Source organism: Patagioenas fasciata, chromosome 30 (assembly GCF_037038585.1).
Source record: "Patagioenas fasciata isolate bPatFas1 chromosome 30, bPatFas1.hap1, whole genome shotgun sequence".
Taxonomy (NCBI): Eukaryota; Metazoa; Chordata; class Aves; order Columbiformes; family Columbidae; genus Patagioenas; species Patagioenas fasciata.
Genome location: NC_092549.1, coordinates 4,488,749 through 4,507,786, shown reverse-complemented (window position 1 = coordinate 4,507,786; position 19,038 = coordinate 4,488,749). Strand labels below are relative to the sequence as shown.

General features: G+C 64.1%; 2 protein-coding genes across 4 annotated transcripts; one reads left to right on the top strand and one right to left on the bottom strand.

Moving 5' to 3' along the window:
• Positions 1-103: 103 nt before the first annotated feature.
• Positions 104-4,770, top strand: CERS2 (ceramide synthase 2). The gene is made up of 11 exons (XM_065857763.2): positions 104-235; positions 1,242-1,415; positions 1,900-2,014; positions 2,095-2,213; positions 2,351-2,408; positions 2,488-2,538; positions 2,672-2,764; positions 2,967-3,095; positions 3,220-3,326; positions 3,404-3,557; positions 3,731-4,770. Exons 2-11 carry the CDS (start codon positions 1,243-1,245, stop codon positions 3,857-3,859), a joined length of 1,128 nt encoding a protein of 375 aa, XP_065713835.1. The 5' UTR covers positions 104-235; position 1,242; the 3' UTR covers positions 3,860-4,770.
• A 1,352-nt stretch (positions 4,771-6,122) lies between these two features.
• On the bottom strand, positions 6,123-18,124 carry SETDB1 (SET domain bifurcated histone lysine methyltransferase 1). Of its 3 annotated transcripts, none has more exons than XM_065857934.2 (22): positions 17,971-18,124; positions 17,290-17,500; positions 16,645-16,817; positions 16,487-16,524; positions 16,276-16,375; positions 15,782-15,934; positions 15,227-15,428; positions 14,481-14,554; positions 13,975-14,165; positions 13,539-13,668; positions 13,034-13,172; positions 12,442-12,597; positions 11,718-12,296; positions 11,416-11,532; positions 10,762-10,931; positions 9,347-9,951; positions 9,118-9,146; positions 8,872-9,004; positions 8,298-8,457; positions 7,511-7,722; positions 6,723-6,811; positions 6,123-6,456 (listed from the first exon to the last, which is right to left on the bottom strand). In XM_065857934.2, the coding sequence occupies exons 1-22, from the start codon at positions 18,107-18,109 to the stop codon at positions 6,339-6,341; spliced, it is 3,918 nt and encodes a 1,305-aa protein (XP_065714006.2). In that variant the 5' UTR covers positions 18,110-18,124; the 3' UTR covers positions 6,123-6,338. The 3 variants fall into 3 exon arrangements, with proteins under 3 accessions (XP_065714006.2, XP_071656495.1, XP_071656496.1); XM_071800394.1 differs by having other exon boundaries at positions 18,007-18,124; XM_071800395.1 differs by lacking the exon at positions 17,971-18,124 and adding an exon at positions 17,851-17,872.
• Positions 18,125-19,038: the final 914 nt, after the last annotated feature.

The window sequence follows — 19,038 nt, the reverse complement described above, 5'->3', positions numbered from 1 at the left end:
CCCCGCCGCTCGCCGAATCGGCGCTGGATTGCTCCCGCCTGGCGCGCCGCCGCGCTCCCCGTCTCGGCGATGGATCGCTCGGGCCTGGCGGCCCCGCCCCGCCCGCAGGCGGTGCCCCCCGCCCCCCCCGGCCCTCGGCGTTGCGGTGACGTCACTCCCGCCGCTGCCTGGCGCGGGGCGCGCGCGGACCGGGCCGGGGGGCGCGAGCTGCGGCGCGAGGCGGCTCCGGCGGCGCGTGAGTGGGGGGGGCTGGGCTGGCGGGGTCCCGGGTCCCCGGTCCCCGGCTCCGTTCGGTTCCGTTCGGTTCCCCCGGTTCCTCGGTTCCCCCGGCTCCCCTGGCCCGGCCCGCTCGGGGCGGCGGCTCAGGCCGCGGGGGGCGCGGCGCGGGGCCGGTTCCCGGTTCTCCCGCCGCAGGGGCCGCCCCGTTATGGCCGCCCGGGCCTGCGGGCGGGGGGGCCCCGGTGCTCCGGCCGCCGCCCGCGGGAGGCCCGAGCGCCATGGCCGCCCCCGCGCTGGACGGGACCCGGTTCCCCCAGGGCCCGGCCGGGCTGGGCTGCGCCCCCCCGGTGTCCCCGGGACCCCGGCCCGGTACCGGTACCGGCGCGCGCCGCGGGGCCCCCGCCGCCGTTTCTTTCCCTTTGTAGTCTCCAAAGTCCCGGATTTTCTCCCTTTCCCGCACGGTCGCGCCTCCGAGCCCCCGGGGGGGTCCGGCCACACCCGCTGCGCCCGGGCCAGGTCCCGGTGTCCCCCCGTGTGTGTCCCCCCGTGTGTGTCCCCCCGTGTGTGTCCCCCCGTGTCCGTCCCCCCGTGTCCCCCGGCCCCGTTATCTGCCCCGGCCCCTCCCGTGTTAACGGGAACCGGTTGTGAAACCGGCCCCGGTGGTTCCGCTTCCCCCCCGGGGCGAAGCCGCGTCCGGATCCGTCCCCGCGCTGGGGACCGCGGCCCCGGGCCCCCGTCACAGCGGGCGGGGTCCGTGCCCGGTCCCCATCCCGGGGCTGCGGTTCGATCCCGGGACGCGGCTGAGCCGAACCGGGGGGGCTGGGGGTGTCCCCTCCGCGTCCCACGGCGGGCAGGGACATCCCGGGGAGGGCGAACCGGGTGTGTCCCCCCCGAAGATCCCGGTTAATCATCACCCCTGACCCTGGCGGCACCGGGAGCAAAGTCCCGCGCGTGGCACGGGGGGGCGGGGGTCACCGCCCGGTGTCACCGCCCGGGGTCACCGTCCCGCCCGTTGTCCCCAGCATGTTCCAGACCCTGTACAGCGCGTTCTGGTGGGAGCGGCTCTGGCTGCCCGCGAACCTCACCTGGGCCGACCTGCGGGACCGCGACGGGCGCGTCTACGCCAAGGCCGCCGACCTCTACGTCACCCTCCCGCTCGCCCTGCTCTTCCTCGTCGTCCGGCACCTCTTCGAGACGTGAGGCCCTTGTTTGGGGACACCCCCCACCCCAGCTCCCCCGGCCGTGTTTGCACACCCCCGGATGTGTCACCGTGTCCCCCGCCTGGCCTGGGTGGCCGTGACACCCCGGGGTCCCTCGCGCCCCCCCCAGCCCGGCGTTAGTCGCAGCACAAGCCCGGCTTTGTGCACCCCCCGCCGGCCTTGCCGCGGCACGAGGAGCCGCTCGCTGGGCAAACACGGGCGCGCGGAGGCCGGGAACAGACGGGGCTTTGTTGGGACGGCGGGAGGGGGGACACGCTTGGCCGGGCCCTGCGGGGACGGTCCCCAGCCCCTGGGTGACACGGGGACCCGGGTTCCCCCGCGGTTAAACCCACCCGGGAGAAGCAGCAGCGGGATGGGGAAACTGAGGCAGCGAGCGGCTGCGGGTCCTTGGGCGGCTTTGACGCAGCCCCCTCAGCCAGGTGACACAAATGGGGACGTTCTTCTGTCCCCTTTTGCCCAGGTATGTGGCCACCCCCTTGGCCGGGCTCCTCAACGTCAAGGAGAAGATCAGGTTAAAAGCCGCCCCCAATGCCACGCTGGAGAAGTTTTACGCCACCACCAAACACCCCAAGCAGGTGAGGGGGACGGGGAGGTCACCGAGCGGGGGGACGGCGCCGGGTCCCCACGGCGTGACCGCGCCGTCCCCCGTCCCCAGGCCGACGTGGAGGCGCTGGCCAGGCAGAGCGGCTGCTCCGTGCGCCAGGTCGAGCGCTGGTTCCGCCGCCGCCGCAACCAGGACCGGCCCAGCCTGCTCAAGAAGTTCCGCGAGGCCAGGTGAGCGCGCGGCCGCGTCACCGTGGGGACACCGGGGCAGCCGCGTCACCGCGGGGACACCGGGGCAGCCACGCGTCCGTCCCGTCCCGTCCCACGTCCCCGTGCGCCCCTGAGGACCCTCTGCTTCCTTTTTCCAGTTGGCGATTCACCTTTTACCTTATTGCTTTCATTGCTGGCATGGCTGTCATAGTGGATGTGAGTATTGTCCCCCCCCTGTCCCCAGCGCCCCGGTCCCCTCTAACCCCCGGTGTCTCTCTGTTGTCCCCGCCCGCAGAAGCCCTGGTTCTACGACCTGCGGGAGGTGTGGAAGGGCTACCCCATCCAGGTGAGCCCCCCGGGCCGCGGTGGCCGTGGGGTCCCCGGGATGCGGTGGCCGTGGGGTCCCCGGGACGCGGTGGCCGGTGTCCCCAGGAGGGGTGGAGGCGGAGTGTCCCCCCAGCTCGTCCCTTGTCCCGCAGAGCATGCTGCCCTCCCAGTACTGGTACTACATGATCGAGCTCTCCTTCTACTGGTCGCTGCTCTTCAGCGTCGCCTCCGACGTCAAGCGCAAGGTGGGGACTGGGGGACAGAGGTGACAGGCACGGGGACGCCTTGGGGGTGACAGATGGGGACACCTTGGGGGTGACAGGCACCGGGAGGGTTTTCTTGGGGTAAAACGAGCGAGGCCAGGAGGATGCGGGACCCGGGGATGAGGGGTCTGGGGGCTCTGGGGGGGACAGGGCCAGTGTGACCCCCCCCTGTCCCCACACACAGGACTTCAAGGAGCAAATCGTCCACCACGTGGCCACCATCATCCTCATCAGCTTCTCCTGGTTCACCAACTACATCCGCGCGGGGACACTCATCATGGCCCTGCACGACTCCTCGGACTATCTGCTGGAGGTAGCGTGGCCCTCCGCGCCCCTGGCCCCGTCCCCTGGCCCCCCCGCGTCACCCGCTCTGTGTCCCCCCCCGCGTCACCCGCTCTGTGTCCCCTCCTGTGTCACCCGCTCTGTGTCCCCCTCAGTCCGCCAAGATGTTCAACTACGCCGGCTGGAGAAACACCTGCAACAACATCTTCATCGTCTTTGCCGCCGTCTTCATCATCACCCGCCTGGTCATCCTGCCCTTCTGGTGAGGGACCGGGGCACCGGGGGGGGAACCGTGGCAGGGCTGGGGGCGCCCGTGACGCCGCGTGTCCCGTCCCGCAGGATCATGCACTGCACGCTGGTTTACCCGCTGGAGCTCTACCCCGCGTTCTTCGGCTACTACTTCTTCAACGGCATGATGGCGGTGCTGCAGGCGCTGCACGTGTTCTGGGCCTTCCTCATCATCCGCATGGCCCACAAGTTCATAACTGGAAAGGCAAGCGGGGGCTCTTTGGGGGGGGTCGTGTCCGCACCCGAACGACGCGGTTTGGGGTGGGGAGACCCCAAAATGGCAAAGCCGAACGGCGCTTGGCCCCGAGGGGTTGGCGGGGGAAACGGAGGCGCGGCCGGGACGGGCGCTGATGGGCGACCCCCTTTGCTGCCCCCCAGGTGGTGGAAGACGAGAGGAGCGACCGCGAGGAGACGGACAACTCGGAGGAGGAGGAGGAGGGGACGAAGAACGGGCCCCTGTCCAACGGGCACCCCGTCCTCAACAACAACCACCGCAAAACCGACTGAGCGCCCGCGCCCCGCGGCCGGACCCGTGAGGTGTCAACCCCCGCGTCACCCGGGGTCCTGTCCCCCATGGCCAGACCCGTGAGGTGTCAACCCCCGCGTCACCCGGGGTCCTGTCCCCCATGGCCGGACCCGTGAGGTGTCAACCCCCGCGTCACCCGGGGTCCTGTCCCCCATGTCCCCCCGTCCCACTCGCTTTTGGGGCGTTTTTCTGCCTTTTCACCCTCTGCCTTAAGCCACCGCGGGGCGGGCGGAGCGCGGATGGGACCCGCTGTCCCCAGTGTCCCCGCTGTCCCCGGTGTCCCCAGGACGGGGACGGCTCCTCCCCGCGGCCCCCCCGGCATCGGCTCCAGCCCCGTTGTTCCCCTTTTCCAACCAGCGCGTCCACTTCAAAAATGGGAAAAAGACAGGAAAAATCCCCTTTTCCGCCTGGTGTCCGGATTCCCGGGTGAAACCGGCGCGGGGTGTTTAGTGGCCGAATGACGGGGGGTGACACTGGGGTGACACTGGGGTGACACTGGGGTGACACTGAGGTGCCGCTCGGGGGCAGCGGCCGCGGGGCTCCGTGTGCGCCGGAGGAGCTGAGGTGTCTCGATCCCCCTGTCCCGTGGGTGGTTCTGGGTGTCCCGGCTCCTCCCGGTGGGAAGGGGACGGACTCGGACTCGTGACGGCTTTGGGGTTTTTGGTTGTTTCTATTTATTGGGAAGGAGCCGGGTCTGGGGGCCCGGGGGCTGCGGGACCGGGGGCCGGGGCGCTGGGGGGGCCGGGACCAGAACCAGAACCAGATCCAGATCCAGAACCAACGCCGACCAAACCGCCTCCTTTGTTTCTTCTTTTTCTTTTTTTTTTTTTTTAATAAAAGGTTAAATATATTAAAAGTTTAAAACTAATAAACTTCGGTAAAAAACCCCAAAGGGCCTGTGGCTGGTGCGGGGGGTGGGGACGGCACGATTTCTGTGGTTTTGTGATGTTTTCACTGTTTTCCCTCCCCCAAGCGCTGTTGGAGTCGGAGCCGCTCGCGGTGACGGAGCCGCAGCCCGGAGCCCGAAAAGGTGGTTTTTTAGCAAGTGAAAGAAAAAGGGTTATTTAGGGTTGGAAAAGCAGCGCTGGTGGGGGGGGCTGGGGCCACAGGGCGACCTCCAGCGGCCCCCAAACCACCTTGGGCTGTTCAGCTCCCCCTGAACCGTGTTGGGTTGTTGGGCTCCCCCTGAACCGCGTTGGGTTGTTGGGCTCCCCCTGAACCGCGTTGGGCTGTTTGGCTCCCCCTGAACCGCGTTGGGTTGTTGGGCTCCCCCTGAACCGCGTTGGGTTGTTGGGCTCCCCCTGAACCGCGTTGGGTTGTTTGGCTCCCCCTGAACCGCGTTGGGCTGTTTGGCTCCCCCTGAACCGCGTTGGGCTGTTTGGCTCCCCCTGAACCGCGTTGGGCTGTTGGGCTCCCCCTGAACCGCGTTTGGCTGTTTGGCTCCCCCTGAACCGCGTTGGGCTGTTGGGCTCCCCCTGAACCGCGTTGGGCTGTTTGGCTCCCCCTGAACCGCGTTGGGCTGTTGGGCTCCCCCTGAACCGCGTTGGGCTGTTGGGCTCCCCCTGAACCGCGTTGGGCTGTTGGGCTCCCCCTGAACCGCGTTGGGCTGTTGGGCTCCCCCTGAACCGCGTTGGGCTGTTGGGCTCCCCCTGAACCGCGTTGGGCTGTTTGGCTCCCCCTGAACCGCGTTGGGCTGTTGGGCTCCCCCTGAACCGCGTTGGGCTGTTGGGCTCCCCCTGAACCGCGTTGGGCTGTTGGGCTCCCCCTGAACCGCGTTGGGCTGTTGGGCTCCCCCTGAACCGCGTTGGGCTGTTGGGCTCCCCCTGAACCGCGTTGGGCTGTTGGGCTCCCCCTGAACCGCGTTGGGCTGTTGGGCTCCCCCTGAACCGCGTTGGGCTGTTGGGCTCCCCCTGAACCGCGTTGGGTTGTTGGGCTCCCCCTGAACCGCGTTGGGCTGTTTGGCTCCCCCTGAACCGCGTTGGGCTGTTTGGCTCCCCCTGAACCGCGTTGGGGTCGATGGTGTTGAGTTCAAGTTCTCAGCTGCAGCTTCGCTGTTTTTAAGGCAAACTCGGTGTCTCTGAGCTGGGAAGCAGCAGAGCGGCAGCAGCTGCGCTGCCCGTGGTGGGAGCTGGGGCGGCTTCTCTTTGGTGCTGGCAGTGGAGGATTTACCGGGATTTGCTCTGCTAGAAACGGGGAAATCCTCCTCTTTCAGGGCTTTTTGCTGTGTCTGAAGTTGAAGGCAACTTTTTAATAGAAAAAACATACTTTATTGCTTTCTAACACAGAAAAGACTTTACAGCCGATCGCACTTGGAGACAAGACGCTTTTTTTGGTTGTTTTTTCACGTAAATTCACCGTAAACCCATCTCAGCGCGGGCCGAGCCGGGTTGATCTGGGGCTCGGTGCCACCGCACGCGGTTCCGGTCTCACGTGTCCGCCCGTAACCGGCGCCGGGCCGGCTCAGAGCAGCCGCCCGCGGCACTCGATGGCCCCGCAGCAGCACAGCAGCTCCTTGCCCTCCACGCTGCCCACCTCGTAGTTGTAGTCCCAGGTCAGCTCGGTGCCCGCGCGGATCCTCCTGCCCGGAGATTTCAATGTATGCAAAAGGAGAAGCCGGAGCTCCCCGGGCAGGTCCCGCTGCTCCGGGACCGCGGTGACGCGAAGGGACAAAGGTCCCCGGTGAATCAGCCCCACGGGCGTCACCACCGCCCGCGCTCCACCCTCCCCTTTGGAAAAGCCCGAAATGGGTGCAAATTGCCCCAGAACGTCCAGCGGGGAGCTGGGGGGGTCACCGCAGTGACCCCGGGAGGAGGTGACACCCGAACCCGTCCCTGTGCCACTCACTTGCTGGCGAAGAAGGCGACCCAGGGGAAGCGCAGGTCGTGCGTGTCCACGAACACGTTCTGCACGAAGAGGTTGGGGCTGCAGCTGTGCTGTAACGGGAGCGCGGCAACGTCAGCCAGAGCTCCCCGCCGGGACGCGAGACCCACGGGACCCACGAGACCCGCGGGACCCACGAGACCCGCGGGACCCACGAGACCCGCGGGATCCACGAGACCCACGGGATCCACGAGACCCGCAGGATCCACGAGACCCACGGGATCCACGAGACCCGCGGGACCCACGAGACCCACGGGATCCACGAGACCCGCGGGACCCACGAGACCCACGGGATCCACGAGACCCGCGCCTGGGAGGCGGCGGCGGGAAGGGCTGAGGGAGCCGCCCTGCAGCGGCCGCCCCGCTTCACTCGGGGAGGGCGAATCATCGTTGTTTTCCCACTTTTTTTTAACGTATTTGTGTAGTTTTGGGAAGGGGGGGTGTTTGGGGGGTGTTCGGGGGTTCGGTCTCTGCAACCAGGCGAGAGGAAACGGCCTCAAGTTGCACCGGGGAGGTTGAGGTTGGAAATTTGGGGTGATTTCTCCCCAAAGGGCTCTGGGTGTTGGAACAGCTGCCCAGGGCAGTGCTGGGGTTGCCATCCCTGGATGGCTGGACAGAGATGAGGTTCTCAGGGCCGTGTTTAGTGCCAGGTTATGGTTGGACTCCATGATCTCGAGGGTCCTTCCAAGCAAACCAGCTCTGACTGCACTCCCGCTCGCCCCATCCCGTCCCATCCCGTCGGGGCGACTCACGTTGAGGTAGCGGCCCAGGTTCCCCTCCAGCTTGGCGTCGATGATGTAGCAGGACTCCTCGCCGTCGTAGAACTGGCGCGTGGTGCGGCACACGGGCGCGCTCTCCCCCTTCTCGGCCGCCGCCAGGTTGCCGGGTTTGACGGCGATGCCGTGCGTGGACTTGAGCGCGAAGCCGCGCGTGGACTTCACGGCCACCTGGCGCTTGGCGGGACCTGCGGGACGGGAGCGACCACGCTGGGGCGGCCCGAGGGCGGAATCCGCGGCACAAGGAGCCCGAGGGCGGAATCCGCAGCACAAGGAGCCCCCGCCACAGCAAAACCATCACAGCACAGGTAGCGGCGGTAAAGCCACAAACCGCCACTGCCGCGTTATGTTTATAGATTTTCGTTTCAACACCCAGCTGTTAAGATTCTCTCTTTTGTCCAAACGAGCAGAATGCATAAAAAACCCTCAATTTTAACGCCCAGTGAGCAGCAGCCCGACGGACGCCTGCCCTCGGACCAGCACATCGGCCTCGGAACGCGGCACCGGGAGCGCGGGCCGGTCCCTTCCTGTGTGACCAACCGCGTCCCGCCCGCCACCGCTGCCTTTCATTCACCAACACTGAAGATTCCTGCGGAAGATGCGTCACTAATCCACTCCGCGGGTCCAAGGGGCCGGTAAGGACGGGGACGAGAGTTCAGAGTGGGACAGGACAAGGGGTGACGGTTTTACACTGAGAACGGGACCTGGGGCTGGACACGCGGACGGGGCGAACGGCGCCTCCGCTGTCCCGGCTCCCGCTCACCTGCCCCGGGCGCCGGGTTCCTCTTCTCGTCCTCGTCCGCGGAGCCGGAGGAGATGGTCTGGATGTCGTCGCTGTCGTTGGCGGCGCCGGGGGCCTGCCCGGCCGCCACGGCCCCGTTCTCGCCCTCGCTGTCCGTGCTGCTGGACAGCGTCAGCACGTCCTGCGGGACGGGACGCGGCTCCGTCGCACCGGTTCCCACCGGCGCTTTTCCCTTCCAGGAGACTCCCCCGGTCTCCAGGAACCCACGACCAGGATGGAAACCGCATCCCCCAGCGGGTTTGGGGGCCGGTTAGTCCCGCCACACCCAAACCTTCCTCTGGGCTTCGCAAGCAGGAAAAACCACCCCAAAACCCAAAGGTTGTCCCCAGGACGGTTTCCCAGAGCCGTGGTGTGCAAACCGAGGGGCCACATCGCGCTGTAACGCGGCCCCGCACACACTGCGCCTGTTTCCGGGCTCTAACAACCACGTAAGTTCCCCTAACGCCTGAAACAATCGGCTGCCCCCAGGAAATCACGGCAAGCGTAACCGGGGGCGCGAACGGCACCGGAACGACGCGGGGGCGCGGGCACTCACGTCGGCGCGGGGCGGCGGCGGCAGCGCGTGGCGCCGGCTCTGCAGCTGCGCCGTCTTGCTGGGCGGCCGCTGGATCCCCTCTAGTTTGGGGGGGCTGGGGTTGTACCCGTACATCCTGCCCAGCTCGCTCAGCCTGCGGGGACGGGGATGGGAACGGGAACGGGTCACCGCGCAGCTCCCGCGGCCCCGCGCTCACACGCAAATTTGGGGAGAAAAAGCAGGAGAAGGCGATTTAAAGAGCCTTACCCTGGCAGCTTGGTCGGCTCATCGGGTTCCTGCCGGGGGGAGAAGCACAGGTGGTTAAAATCTCTCGTTTTTGGAGCAGCTTTTCCACGGAAACGCTCCCCAAGACGCCGGCTGTCCCCACCGCTCGTGGGACGCCAGGTCCCCCACCCTCCACGTCCCACGGGGCTCCAAGCAACAGGTACGTCCCCGCGCCCCCGTGTCCCCACCCGCCCCCCCGGCCCCTCCTCACCTCTTTCTTCAGCACCTTCGCCTCCCCGCGCGCGTCGCCCGCAGGAACGGGGGTTTTCTCCCTCTCCGCGGGCAGCTCCGCTTTGCCGCCCTTGCTCTCGCCGCCCTCGCCCGCTCTGAAGGAGGCGGCGCTGTCGCTGTCCTGGAAGCCGTCGGCCACGTTGTTGGAGCTCAGCCACGACGCCACCTTGTTCTTGGAGCTCTCCTCGGACACCGGCAGCTTGCAGGCGCCCGCCTCCTCGTGGTTCGCGTGCCGGGCCGGCCCCGAGTCCTTGGAGGCCGTTTCCGACAGCCCGTTGTCCCTCTGGCCGCGGGTCTGGCGGCGCGTGGCGTAGCTGCGCCACACCGAGCTGGCGCCGAAGTCCTCGTCCTTGCAGAAGTTGTCGTCGGAGCTGTCCTCGTTGGACTCCTCCGGCTCCTCCGTGCCCGTGTTCTCCTCCTCCCCGTCCTTGATGTCCACGCCGCTGCTGTCCGAGGAGCACTTGGCGTCGCTCTCGTAGCCCTCCTTGAAGTTCTCCACGCTCTCGATGTGGTCCAGGTTGGCGAAATACTCGTCGCCCATCTCCAGCCCCTCTTTGTCAGCGAAGTCGTCCGTGAGGATTTTCCCTGGGGGCAAAAGGAATGAAGTGAGTGAATTTTCTGACCGCGTTACAAAGCCCAGTGTGAGTTTTCCAGGGTGTGAGTTTTCCAGGGATGATGCTCCGAATCCCTAAGTCTTCGTCCTCCTGAAGGGCTGATGGAGGAGCAAACAGGAGCGACACCACTTCACTCCAAAGCTGGGCTGGAAAGGACAACCTGATACCCGAGGACACGAAGATCTGGCCCCTTGCTGAAACCCAGGCTTCCAGCACAGAAACCTCCAACCAGCAACTCACACTCTGGATTTCGAAGGGCTGGAGGTGACATGAAGGACAAGGAACCAGAGCGCCGGGCGATGCCCACGGGGAGTTTTACTTCAGAGTTAAGGCAAGTTCTGCATTTCAGGGCTCGTGCCCACGTCCCGGCGCTGGCTGGGTGTCAACAGGAAGGAGGTTACATGTCGATTCACCCAGAAACAGCTCCGGGGAGCCGAGCGTCTCCCTTGGTGTCAGCGGGTTCTGCGGCGCCCGGGTGTGGGGTTGGCAAGGGAAGGGGCATCGATCAGGAAATCAAAGTGCTGCGAGCTCATCAGCTCGGTTTCCGCTTCCCTGGGCGCTGAGCAAGCACGGGAAGAGCTCCACACCCGCTGCTTTGTGACGAACAAAGCCCAGACCTCAGGCCTGACACAACCAGACCTTTCCAAATCATTATTTTCCCCCTCTCCCGAACCAACACAAATTATTCTCTGAGTATACGTGAGCGCTGGGAAGGGCACGGGCTGCACAGCAGCTTTCGTCTCACAGCACCGTTCCAAAGGAAGAAGTTTGGAGCTCCTACCTGCGTAGATGCAGACGAAGGAGCCCTTGGCGATGTCGTCGAGGCAGCGGATGCCCCAGCCCTTGTTCTGTGTCTTGAAGAGCTGCAGCCGGACCTGCAGCCCGTGCTGCACCAGCCGGTTGGTGCACATGTTGATGTTGCACTGGCACCGCTTGTTGCACTCGTAAACGCTGCAAGAGAGGAGAACGGTGACGCTTCCCGCAACGCGACACACGGAGCCAGGAACGACGTGAGGGGCGGTGCGGCAGCGGCTGGAGCTCGGCAGAGCACACAGAGCGTGTCTGCAGGTTCGGGGGATGTTGAGGGTGGAAATTTGGGGTAATTCCTTCCCCAAAGGGCTGTGGGGCGTTGGAACAGCTGCCCAGGGCAGTGCTGGAGTCACCATCCCTGGAGGGGTTGAAATGCACAGAGATGAGGTTCTCAGGACATGTTTAGTGCCAGGGTGGGTTATGGTTGGACTCCATCATCTTGAGAGTCTGTTCCAACCCAAATGATTCTGCGGTAATGCACCGAGATCTGGGACATCCGTTAACAGGCAAATCAGGAGCAGAGGGAGGTTTTCGGTGTGTGGGGAATTCCGCCTCTCCGCCAGCTGCGGAGCCGCGCTGCTGGGGCGGGTGCTGGCGAGGGCGGAGGAGCCGCGGCCCCGCTTACCCCGTGGGCAGACATTCCTCCAGCCGCTTGTGCTGGTACCCGGAGTTGGGGTTGATCTGCCCGCCCGGGGTGCAGCCGGTGGCCTGGACCGTCAGCTGGTGACAGGCGCATTTCGACCTGGAGAGAAGAACCCACAAGTTCAGTTTCTACACCAAGTTCTGCAGCAGGGAAGATAAATCCCATCTTCCTGCAGAGACAGGCGCGTGGCGCTTGCCCAGAGTGGGCTCAGGCTCCGGGGCAGCTCCACTCTGGGGTGCCCACCCCACGTTCCAAGGCGCAGCGACATGCGCGGCGTCACCTACTTGTCCCTGCAGCCGTCCTTGCAGTCGCAGCCCACCAGGAACTCCCAGCTGGTGTTGATGTAGACGCCCTTGCCGGGGATGCGCTCCTTGCTGTAGGCCACCTGCGGCGGCGGCGTGTTGTCGATCTCGTTGACGCAGGACAGCGGGACGTCCTCCCGGCCCTTGGTGATGTCCGCGATGTAGTAGAACGGTTTGTAAGGCTGGAACTTGCGGTCGACCAGCACGTACGGGTCCAGGCAGAACATCTCCAGGAACAGAAAGTCGCAGTCCGTCTCGAAGAGGTAGCGCTCGATCTCCTGCATGGTCCGCAGGCTCAGCCCGCACGGCGTCTTGTAGAGCACGTGGAAACCCATCTTGCGGTTGATGCGCCGGCGCGCCGTCATGCGCCGGAAGTCGTAGAGCAGCGGGATGAGCAGCGGGTTCTTGCTGCGGTACTGGTCGCTGCGGATGGGCCGCACGTGCGCCAGGCAGGTGTAGCTGCAGACGTGGGGCAGGTAGAACAGCTTCTCCAGCGGCGCGCGGTACGAGGGCTCGTTGGGGACGCGGTCGCTCATGCCGTGGAACGGCTGCGCCGCGCCGCTGGGGACACGGGGACAGGGGACGCGATGAGCTGCTGCGCTCGGGAGGAACCGCGGAGGGGTTGGGGGACCCGCCCCGTTTCCCGACAATAAGCCCCACAGCATTTGTCAGGGTGCTCGAACACGAGTCCGCTGGCTGCGCTCACCGGTGCTGCTGGGCCGCGCTGGTCCTGCCCGAGGGGGCGTCGCTCAGGACGGGGGACGCCGGGGACGACTGTCCCGAGCCCACGGAGCTGGGCCGGAACGACGTGCTCTTCTTGGCCACCTGTTTCCTCGCCTGGGCCAGCTGAGTGTCGGAGCACCTGCAGGAGGGAGGCGACTGGATTTAAAACGGGGGCAGCCAAATAACATTCCCGTCGAAGAGAAACCCGGCGATTCTCTCCTAAAGAGCGTGAGAATCAGCTCGTTTCCGACTCTTTGTGCTCCCGCCATCCCGCAATGAGCCCGACCAAACACCAGCGCTTGGCTGCGTTTTAAAACGTAGCCCTGAGCGAGAATGTGGCGTTCGGCTCGGGGGGCGCTGGGCTGTCAGCCCTCCCGCCCCCGTTACTCATCCAGCATCTTTTCTCCATAGTTTCCCCCAAAAGAGTGACAAAAACCCATTTGTGTCACCGGGAAACAAGCCCAGCCCTGGAGGAAACCCGCACCCAAGGACTCCTCTGCACAGAGAGGCGGGCGCCGGCGGGAGCTGAGGGTGAATCGCGACGGTGGACGCAGAAAACCGACTCCGGTACTCACTCGGTGTCTGCGGGCTGCGGGGACGCGCTCCGCGGCGGCAGCGAGGCCGCCTGCATCTGCTCTAGCGGTTTGTACTGCGGACCAGCTCCCGTCAGATCCTGCGTGTACTGCACCACGGGCCCTTTGCTGCGGACGGCGCCTGGTGGGGAGGGCGAGAAGGCAAAATAGCAGCCACAAAAGTCGCTACCGTCCACCCAAGCTTGTTGCGCCAGCCACAAAACATCGGCTGAGTCCCCGAAGGCAATGAAAACAGAGGCGTTTGGAACGAACGTGGGGTCACAGCCAGGCACCCCAAACAGATTCTGGCTGCTTCACACAACCCCAGGTTGGTTTTGCGGCATCTTTAAGCCAGGAGGAAACGCTCATTGGAAATGTTACACCTCCAGCTCCGCTAAGAAAAAATGCGCCAAAACCCAAACCAAAGCCAAACCAAACCCACCTGCCCCCGCCAAGCCCCAATTTCATCCAAATTCCAGGATACACAAAAGAAAAAGGTGCCACGGACCGACATTGGGGCGAGTCCTCGCTTGTCCGCTCTGTTTCTTCTCCTGGGTGGAGGCCGTGGAGGTTTTCATGCTGAACATGGGCTCGAGGCGCGTGGAGCCGCGGTAAATCCACTCGCAGCGTTTGTCGTCCTGCGGCAAGGGGAGAAACGGCTGACGGCACCCGTGGCCACGGCACCCGGGGCAGGACGCTGCGGGAGCCGAAGGGGAAGGCAGCAAAGCATTGACGTGCGGGCAGAGGATGGAACCGGGAATGCTTTAAAAAGCTTTGGAAGCTTTTGTCGTGCAAGCGAATCGCATCAGCGGAGCAGAAACCGGTGCTCTACCCACACAACAAAATATCCGCTCGTTCCAAGGAAACGGACACGAAGAGCCCAGCGACCGGCCCTCCCAGACCCAACTGCAGCCCACGTTCCTCCCCCGGGGAGGCCGTCCTACCAGGAAGAGGATTTTGACCAGGCTGCCGTCCACCTCCTCCACCCTGGATTTCCACCAGGTCCCTTCCCACTCGGTTTTGATGAGCTGCCCGTTCTTGAGCAGCACCATGGGCCGGTTGGGGTAGGCCGTGATGTACTCCTCCACGAAATCGCGGCACGACACGTCCTCGATGTCCTCCCAGGTCTTTTTCACTGTGCCGAAAGGGAAGAGGAGGAAAGAGAAGCTTTTCATTATTTTTCTAAAGAAATCCCAGATGGATTTTAAAACAAGAGCAATCAAGCAGTGATCCCGAGCAGGATTTTGGTGGTACAGCCACATTAACGCACCCCCAGCGCTCCCTCTGCTGATAATAAACCCCTATTTCCTCCAGAATCACATGAAAAATGCCCTCGGCACAGCAGTGAGGGGACACGGCGCCTGTGAGGGGACACGGCGCCTGTCCCTCGCTTTGCAAAGGGTCCGTGCACAGCTCGGGTTTGGGGACGCGGAGGTGCGGGGGCACTCACGCGGCCTGCAGACGGGGTACAGCTCCCACTCCTTCACGTAGGACGCGTAGCCGTCGTCGAAGAAGATGAGGAACCTGCGGAACAGCGGCGCTGCGATGAGAAACGCGGCTGAACCGCTCCTAAGATCTGCACGAAAAGCATCGCTTGGGGCGCGGAGCCGGGGGAGGACGCGTTACGAGAGCAGCGTGGCAGCGGGCGCAGCGCCGAGCAGGGAACCTGCACCACGGGGTCGCTTCTCAGGTACTGAACGTGTATCGGGTGGAACTTCACACGATTGGGCACAACAGCAGATCCACATTAGAAAGGGCGATTTTATCCATTCTCGGCGAGGCCACGAGCCCAAACCGCCACCTCACACACGTTCTGCCCCGTATTTCACCGACAATGCTGCTTCAAACCTGCCGCTGCTTCTCCTGAAGCGTTTTGGCAGCGCTGCGGCTCTAAACCTTGCCAGGGCGCGGGTTTCCCAACCAGTTTTCTGCCTCCAGCGGGGCAGATTTGCATTTGTGTGATAATTGGAATGAGTACCAGATGTAATTCCTGACTCGGGGACACGGCAGCTCCACCCAGAGCTGTCAGAGATAAGAAAAGCTGAAGGAACAGCACTCAGAGTTATGTCTGCAGAAGGAATTTCGCTCCCACAGGAGCAAATATACAAATACGCCATTTTTTTTTTCTTATTTCTTTCCTAAAAACGAAACCAAAAAGCGAGAGGGAGGTACAAGGCTCTGGAAGAGAATCACTACCTGTCTTTATTCTTCACGTTGGGGGCTTCGGCCACGATTCCGGCGTACAGCCACACCTGATTCCCGTCCTTGTACTTGGCCACAACGCGGCTGCCCACGTAGTGCTTCTCGGGCGAGGGGTGGTAGTCGTAGGCGATGTGGTTGCCAGACAGCAAACTCTTCCCTTTGTTATCAAACTTCACCTTGTACTTCTTGCCAGCCCCTGCAAGACGTTCAGGCAGATCAACGAGAGCCAAGTGATTCTGCACGGGGAGCCCAACGCCCTCCACCTTCCCGATGCCATCTAGAACCGACCCAAAATTGAGCCCAACGCCCTCCGCCTTCCCGATGCCATCTAGAGCCGACCCAAAATTGAGCCCAACGCCCTCCGCCTTCCCGATGCCATCTAGAACCGACCCAAAATCTCTTCAGAAATTAATCTGGATGGTAAAACATCACAGTGGAGATGTTTTGTTTTCACGACTCGTTCCAGGTGGCACTAGGGGCTCTGACACGGGACCGAGCCTGATCCAATTACCCGCCCGGAGCTTAACGAGGGCGGCACGGGGGACGTACCAACCGTCTGGATGGCGATGAGCGTTCCCTTGTGCCACGTCTTGGTTCTCTTCTTGCCCAGGATCCTCATGCCGATGCTCAGGTCGCCGTCGCTGCTGAGGTCGCTCCCGACGGGCTGGACGGTGCCCGGAGCCTCCCAAGGGCTCTGCGCATCTACCCGAGCAGCGGCAACCAGAGAACGGGTCAGAAACTGCCCCAAAACCCACTCTTTTCTGTACGAAATTGGACGGGAGGCGTTCTCACACTTTCCTTCACCTCAGCACCTCAGTTTTAGAGGATGAAATAATCAGCGACTGAGGCTTAAACATCATTTAAAAGTTTGAATATTACAGAAACTGCGCCACTTGCATTTTTCTTTCACAAAGGGCTTAAAGGAAAATAGGAATTTGGAATCAATACATCCTAAAGGGTCTTTCCAGTGAGGAAATAAAAGGGTGATTTGCTTTTTCAGGATGGAAACGACGCCTGCAGCCGCAGTGCGCCCTCGCACCCACCTTTCTGCGCGTCCTGGGCGCTCATTCTCTTGTTGACGGCATCCATGAATCTCTGCATGTCCTGGGTGGACTTTCTCATGGCAGCCATGGCTTCCCGCAGCTGGCGGGAGGAAAGGGAGGGAAGATGAAAGACCTGTCCTTGTTTGATGCCCTCAGCGTTCCAGCAAACCCCCTGCAGAAGGACGCGACAGTCAGGGCTTCTCCGACTCACCCGAGTCCGATTCTTCGGGATCCTGTAATTACTGTCACCTGTGTTTAAAGAGAAAAGAATTGGTTTAAAACATCTCGGGGAGGAAAAGAAATCCGTCCTAGCTAAGACAGCGAAAGAAGAGAGAAAAGCATCTGCTCCAAAGCAATGAGATACTGAACTGTGTTTCCAGCCCGAATCGACGCTCATGACGTCGTCGTCGTCCTCATCCGGGATCTCGATCACCTCCATGGCCTTGGCGGCCGAGTCCTCGTCCTCGGAGCTGCTCTCGCGGTACCGCAGGCCCAGCTTGGCGTACAGATCCTTCACCGACAGCTCGCACCTGTCGATGTCCCTGGGGAAAACCAGACGGGCAGAGACGCGGGTGAGCTGCTGATTAACCACGACCGCGGTGAGGTGGGAAACGTCTCCACAGAGAGGACTGAAAGCCACAGGGAGAGAATTTTAATTATCCCTCAATCACAGAGTCATCATTCTGGTTGGAAAAGCCCCTTGGGATCATGGAGTCCAAGCGTTAACCCAACGCTGGCACTGCCCCGTGTCCTGAGAGCCTCATGTCCGTCTGTCCAACCCTCCAGGGATGGTGCCTCCCCCCTGGGCAGCCTGTTCCAATGCCCCACAGCCCTTCACAGGAAAAAAATATTCCTAAAATCCAACCTAAACCTCCCCAGCGCAACTTGAGGCCATCTCCTCTCGTCCTGTCGCTTGTTCCTTGGAAGAAGAGACCAACTCCCCTCGCCCCAGCCTCCTCCTCCCCTATTCCAAGGCCCAAATCCAACATGGAGCTGCGGTTCGAGCCCCCTCACCTCGCAGTGTCATCGAAGAGCCGGTCGACACGCGCCACCTCCTCCTCCTTCTGCTTCACGCACTTCTCCAGCTCCTCCAGCTGCTGCTTCCACTGCTTCACGCACTCGAACTTCTCCAGCTCCTTGTCGATGATCTCCTGCAGCTCCTCCATGGAGATGCCCAGCTCCTCCATCACCTCCTCCATCTCCTCAGAATCCATGTCTGCCGCTCCTGATGCCACAGAGAGGCGAGCAGAGCCGGTGAAATCCCCCGCACGTCCCCCGAGGGCAAAACCCATTGTGTGAGAGCTGCTCGGGGAGAAAACGCCCCCTCACCCCTAATGCCCCCAGAGCCCTCAGCTCAGCCCCCTGCCCCACAGCCCCCTCATCCCCACACAACTGCCAGTCCCCTCACCCCAATTTCCCTGCCCCACAGCCCCCTCCTCACCTCAGTGTCCCCCTGATCCCCTCACCTCAGTGTCCCTGATCCCCTCAACTCAGTGTCCCTGATCCCCTCGTGTCCCCGATCCCCTCGCCTCAGTGTCCCCGATCCCCTCGCCTCAGTGTCCCCGATCCTCTCACCTCACCGTCCCCGATCCCTTCGCCTCAGTGTCCCCGATCCCCAGTATCTCCGCGCAGCCCCGCACCGCCCGTTCCCTCTCCCCGGCTCTCCCCGGCTCTCCCCGGCTCTCCCGCTCTCACCGCGGCCCCGTTGGGGCAAAACGAAGGCGAACGGACCGCGGGGGCTCGAAACCGGAGCCAGTTCGACGTCACTTCCGGCACCCGTCGCCCCTGGAGCCCAATCCGCCGCCGCCTGCCGGGACCGGCGCGAGGTGCGCATGCGCGAAGGGGGCGGGGCGCGAAGGGGGCGAGGCGCTGTGACGCGGGAAAAGGCGCGTGCGCGAAGGGGAGGAGCCAGAGGCGTTTAAAGGCGCCGCGTCCCGCGAAACGCGCAGTGCTGCCCCCTGGGGGAGGGCGTGTGGAAGGGCCGGGGGGCCCTGGAGAGGCCGGGGGGGTCCTGAGGGGGGGTCGGGAGTGGGGGGCCCCCTGGGAGGACGGGAGGGCTGGGGGGGGCGCAGGGGCTCTGCAGGGCCTGGGGGAGTGTGGGGAAGGATAAAGAGATCGGGGGGGTGCTGGGGGATCTCAGGGAGCTCCAGGGGTGCTGGGGGGCTCTGGGCAGCCTTGGGGGGTAACAGATGGCTTTGAGGGTCCCGGGGCCTCCACAGTGCTGGGGGTCCCTGGGGGTATTGGAGAGCCTCTGGGGGTGTTAAGGGTCCCTGGGGTCCTAGGTGGTCCCTGGGGGTGTCCATGGGGATGTCGGGGTGTCCCTGGGGTATTTGGAGCTCCCTGGGGGTGTCAGGGATTCCTGGGGGTGTGTGGGGTCCCTGGGGATTTCGGGAGGGTCCCCGTTCCCCCCTCAGCCGTTCTGCTCCTCCCAGGTGACGGTGGGGACGGCGCTGTAGGGATCGGCCACCAGCCGGGCGCAGCGCAGCGTGGCGGCCACCAGCAGCAGCCCCAGCAGCACCACGAAGGCCACGGCCACCCCCTGGTCCACGTCCACGCCGGCCGCTGCGTCCTCCATGCGGGTGACGCTCAGGGATGGCCCTGCGGGGTGAGGCGGGGGGTTCATGGTCAAAATGGTGCCCAAATCGTGGCCTTGGGACCCTGCTCTGGCGTGGCTGGGGAGGGCGGGTTGGGGACACCCGGTGTTGTCCCAAAGTCACCCGTGTCACCCCCGCCATGGGGATCGGCGTCCTGCCCGCGTCCCAT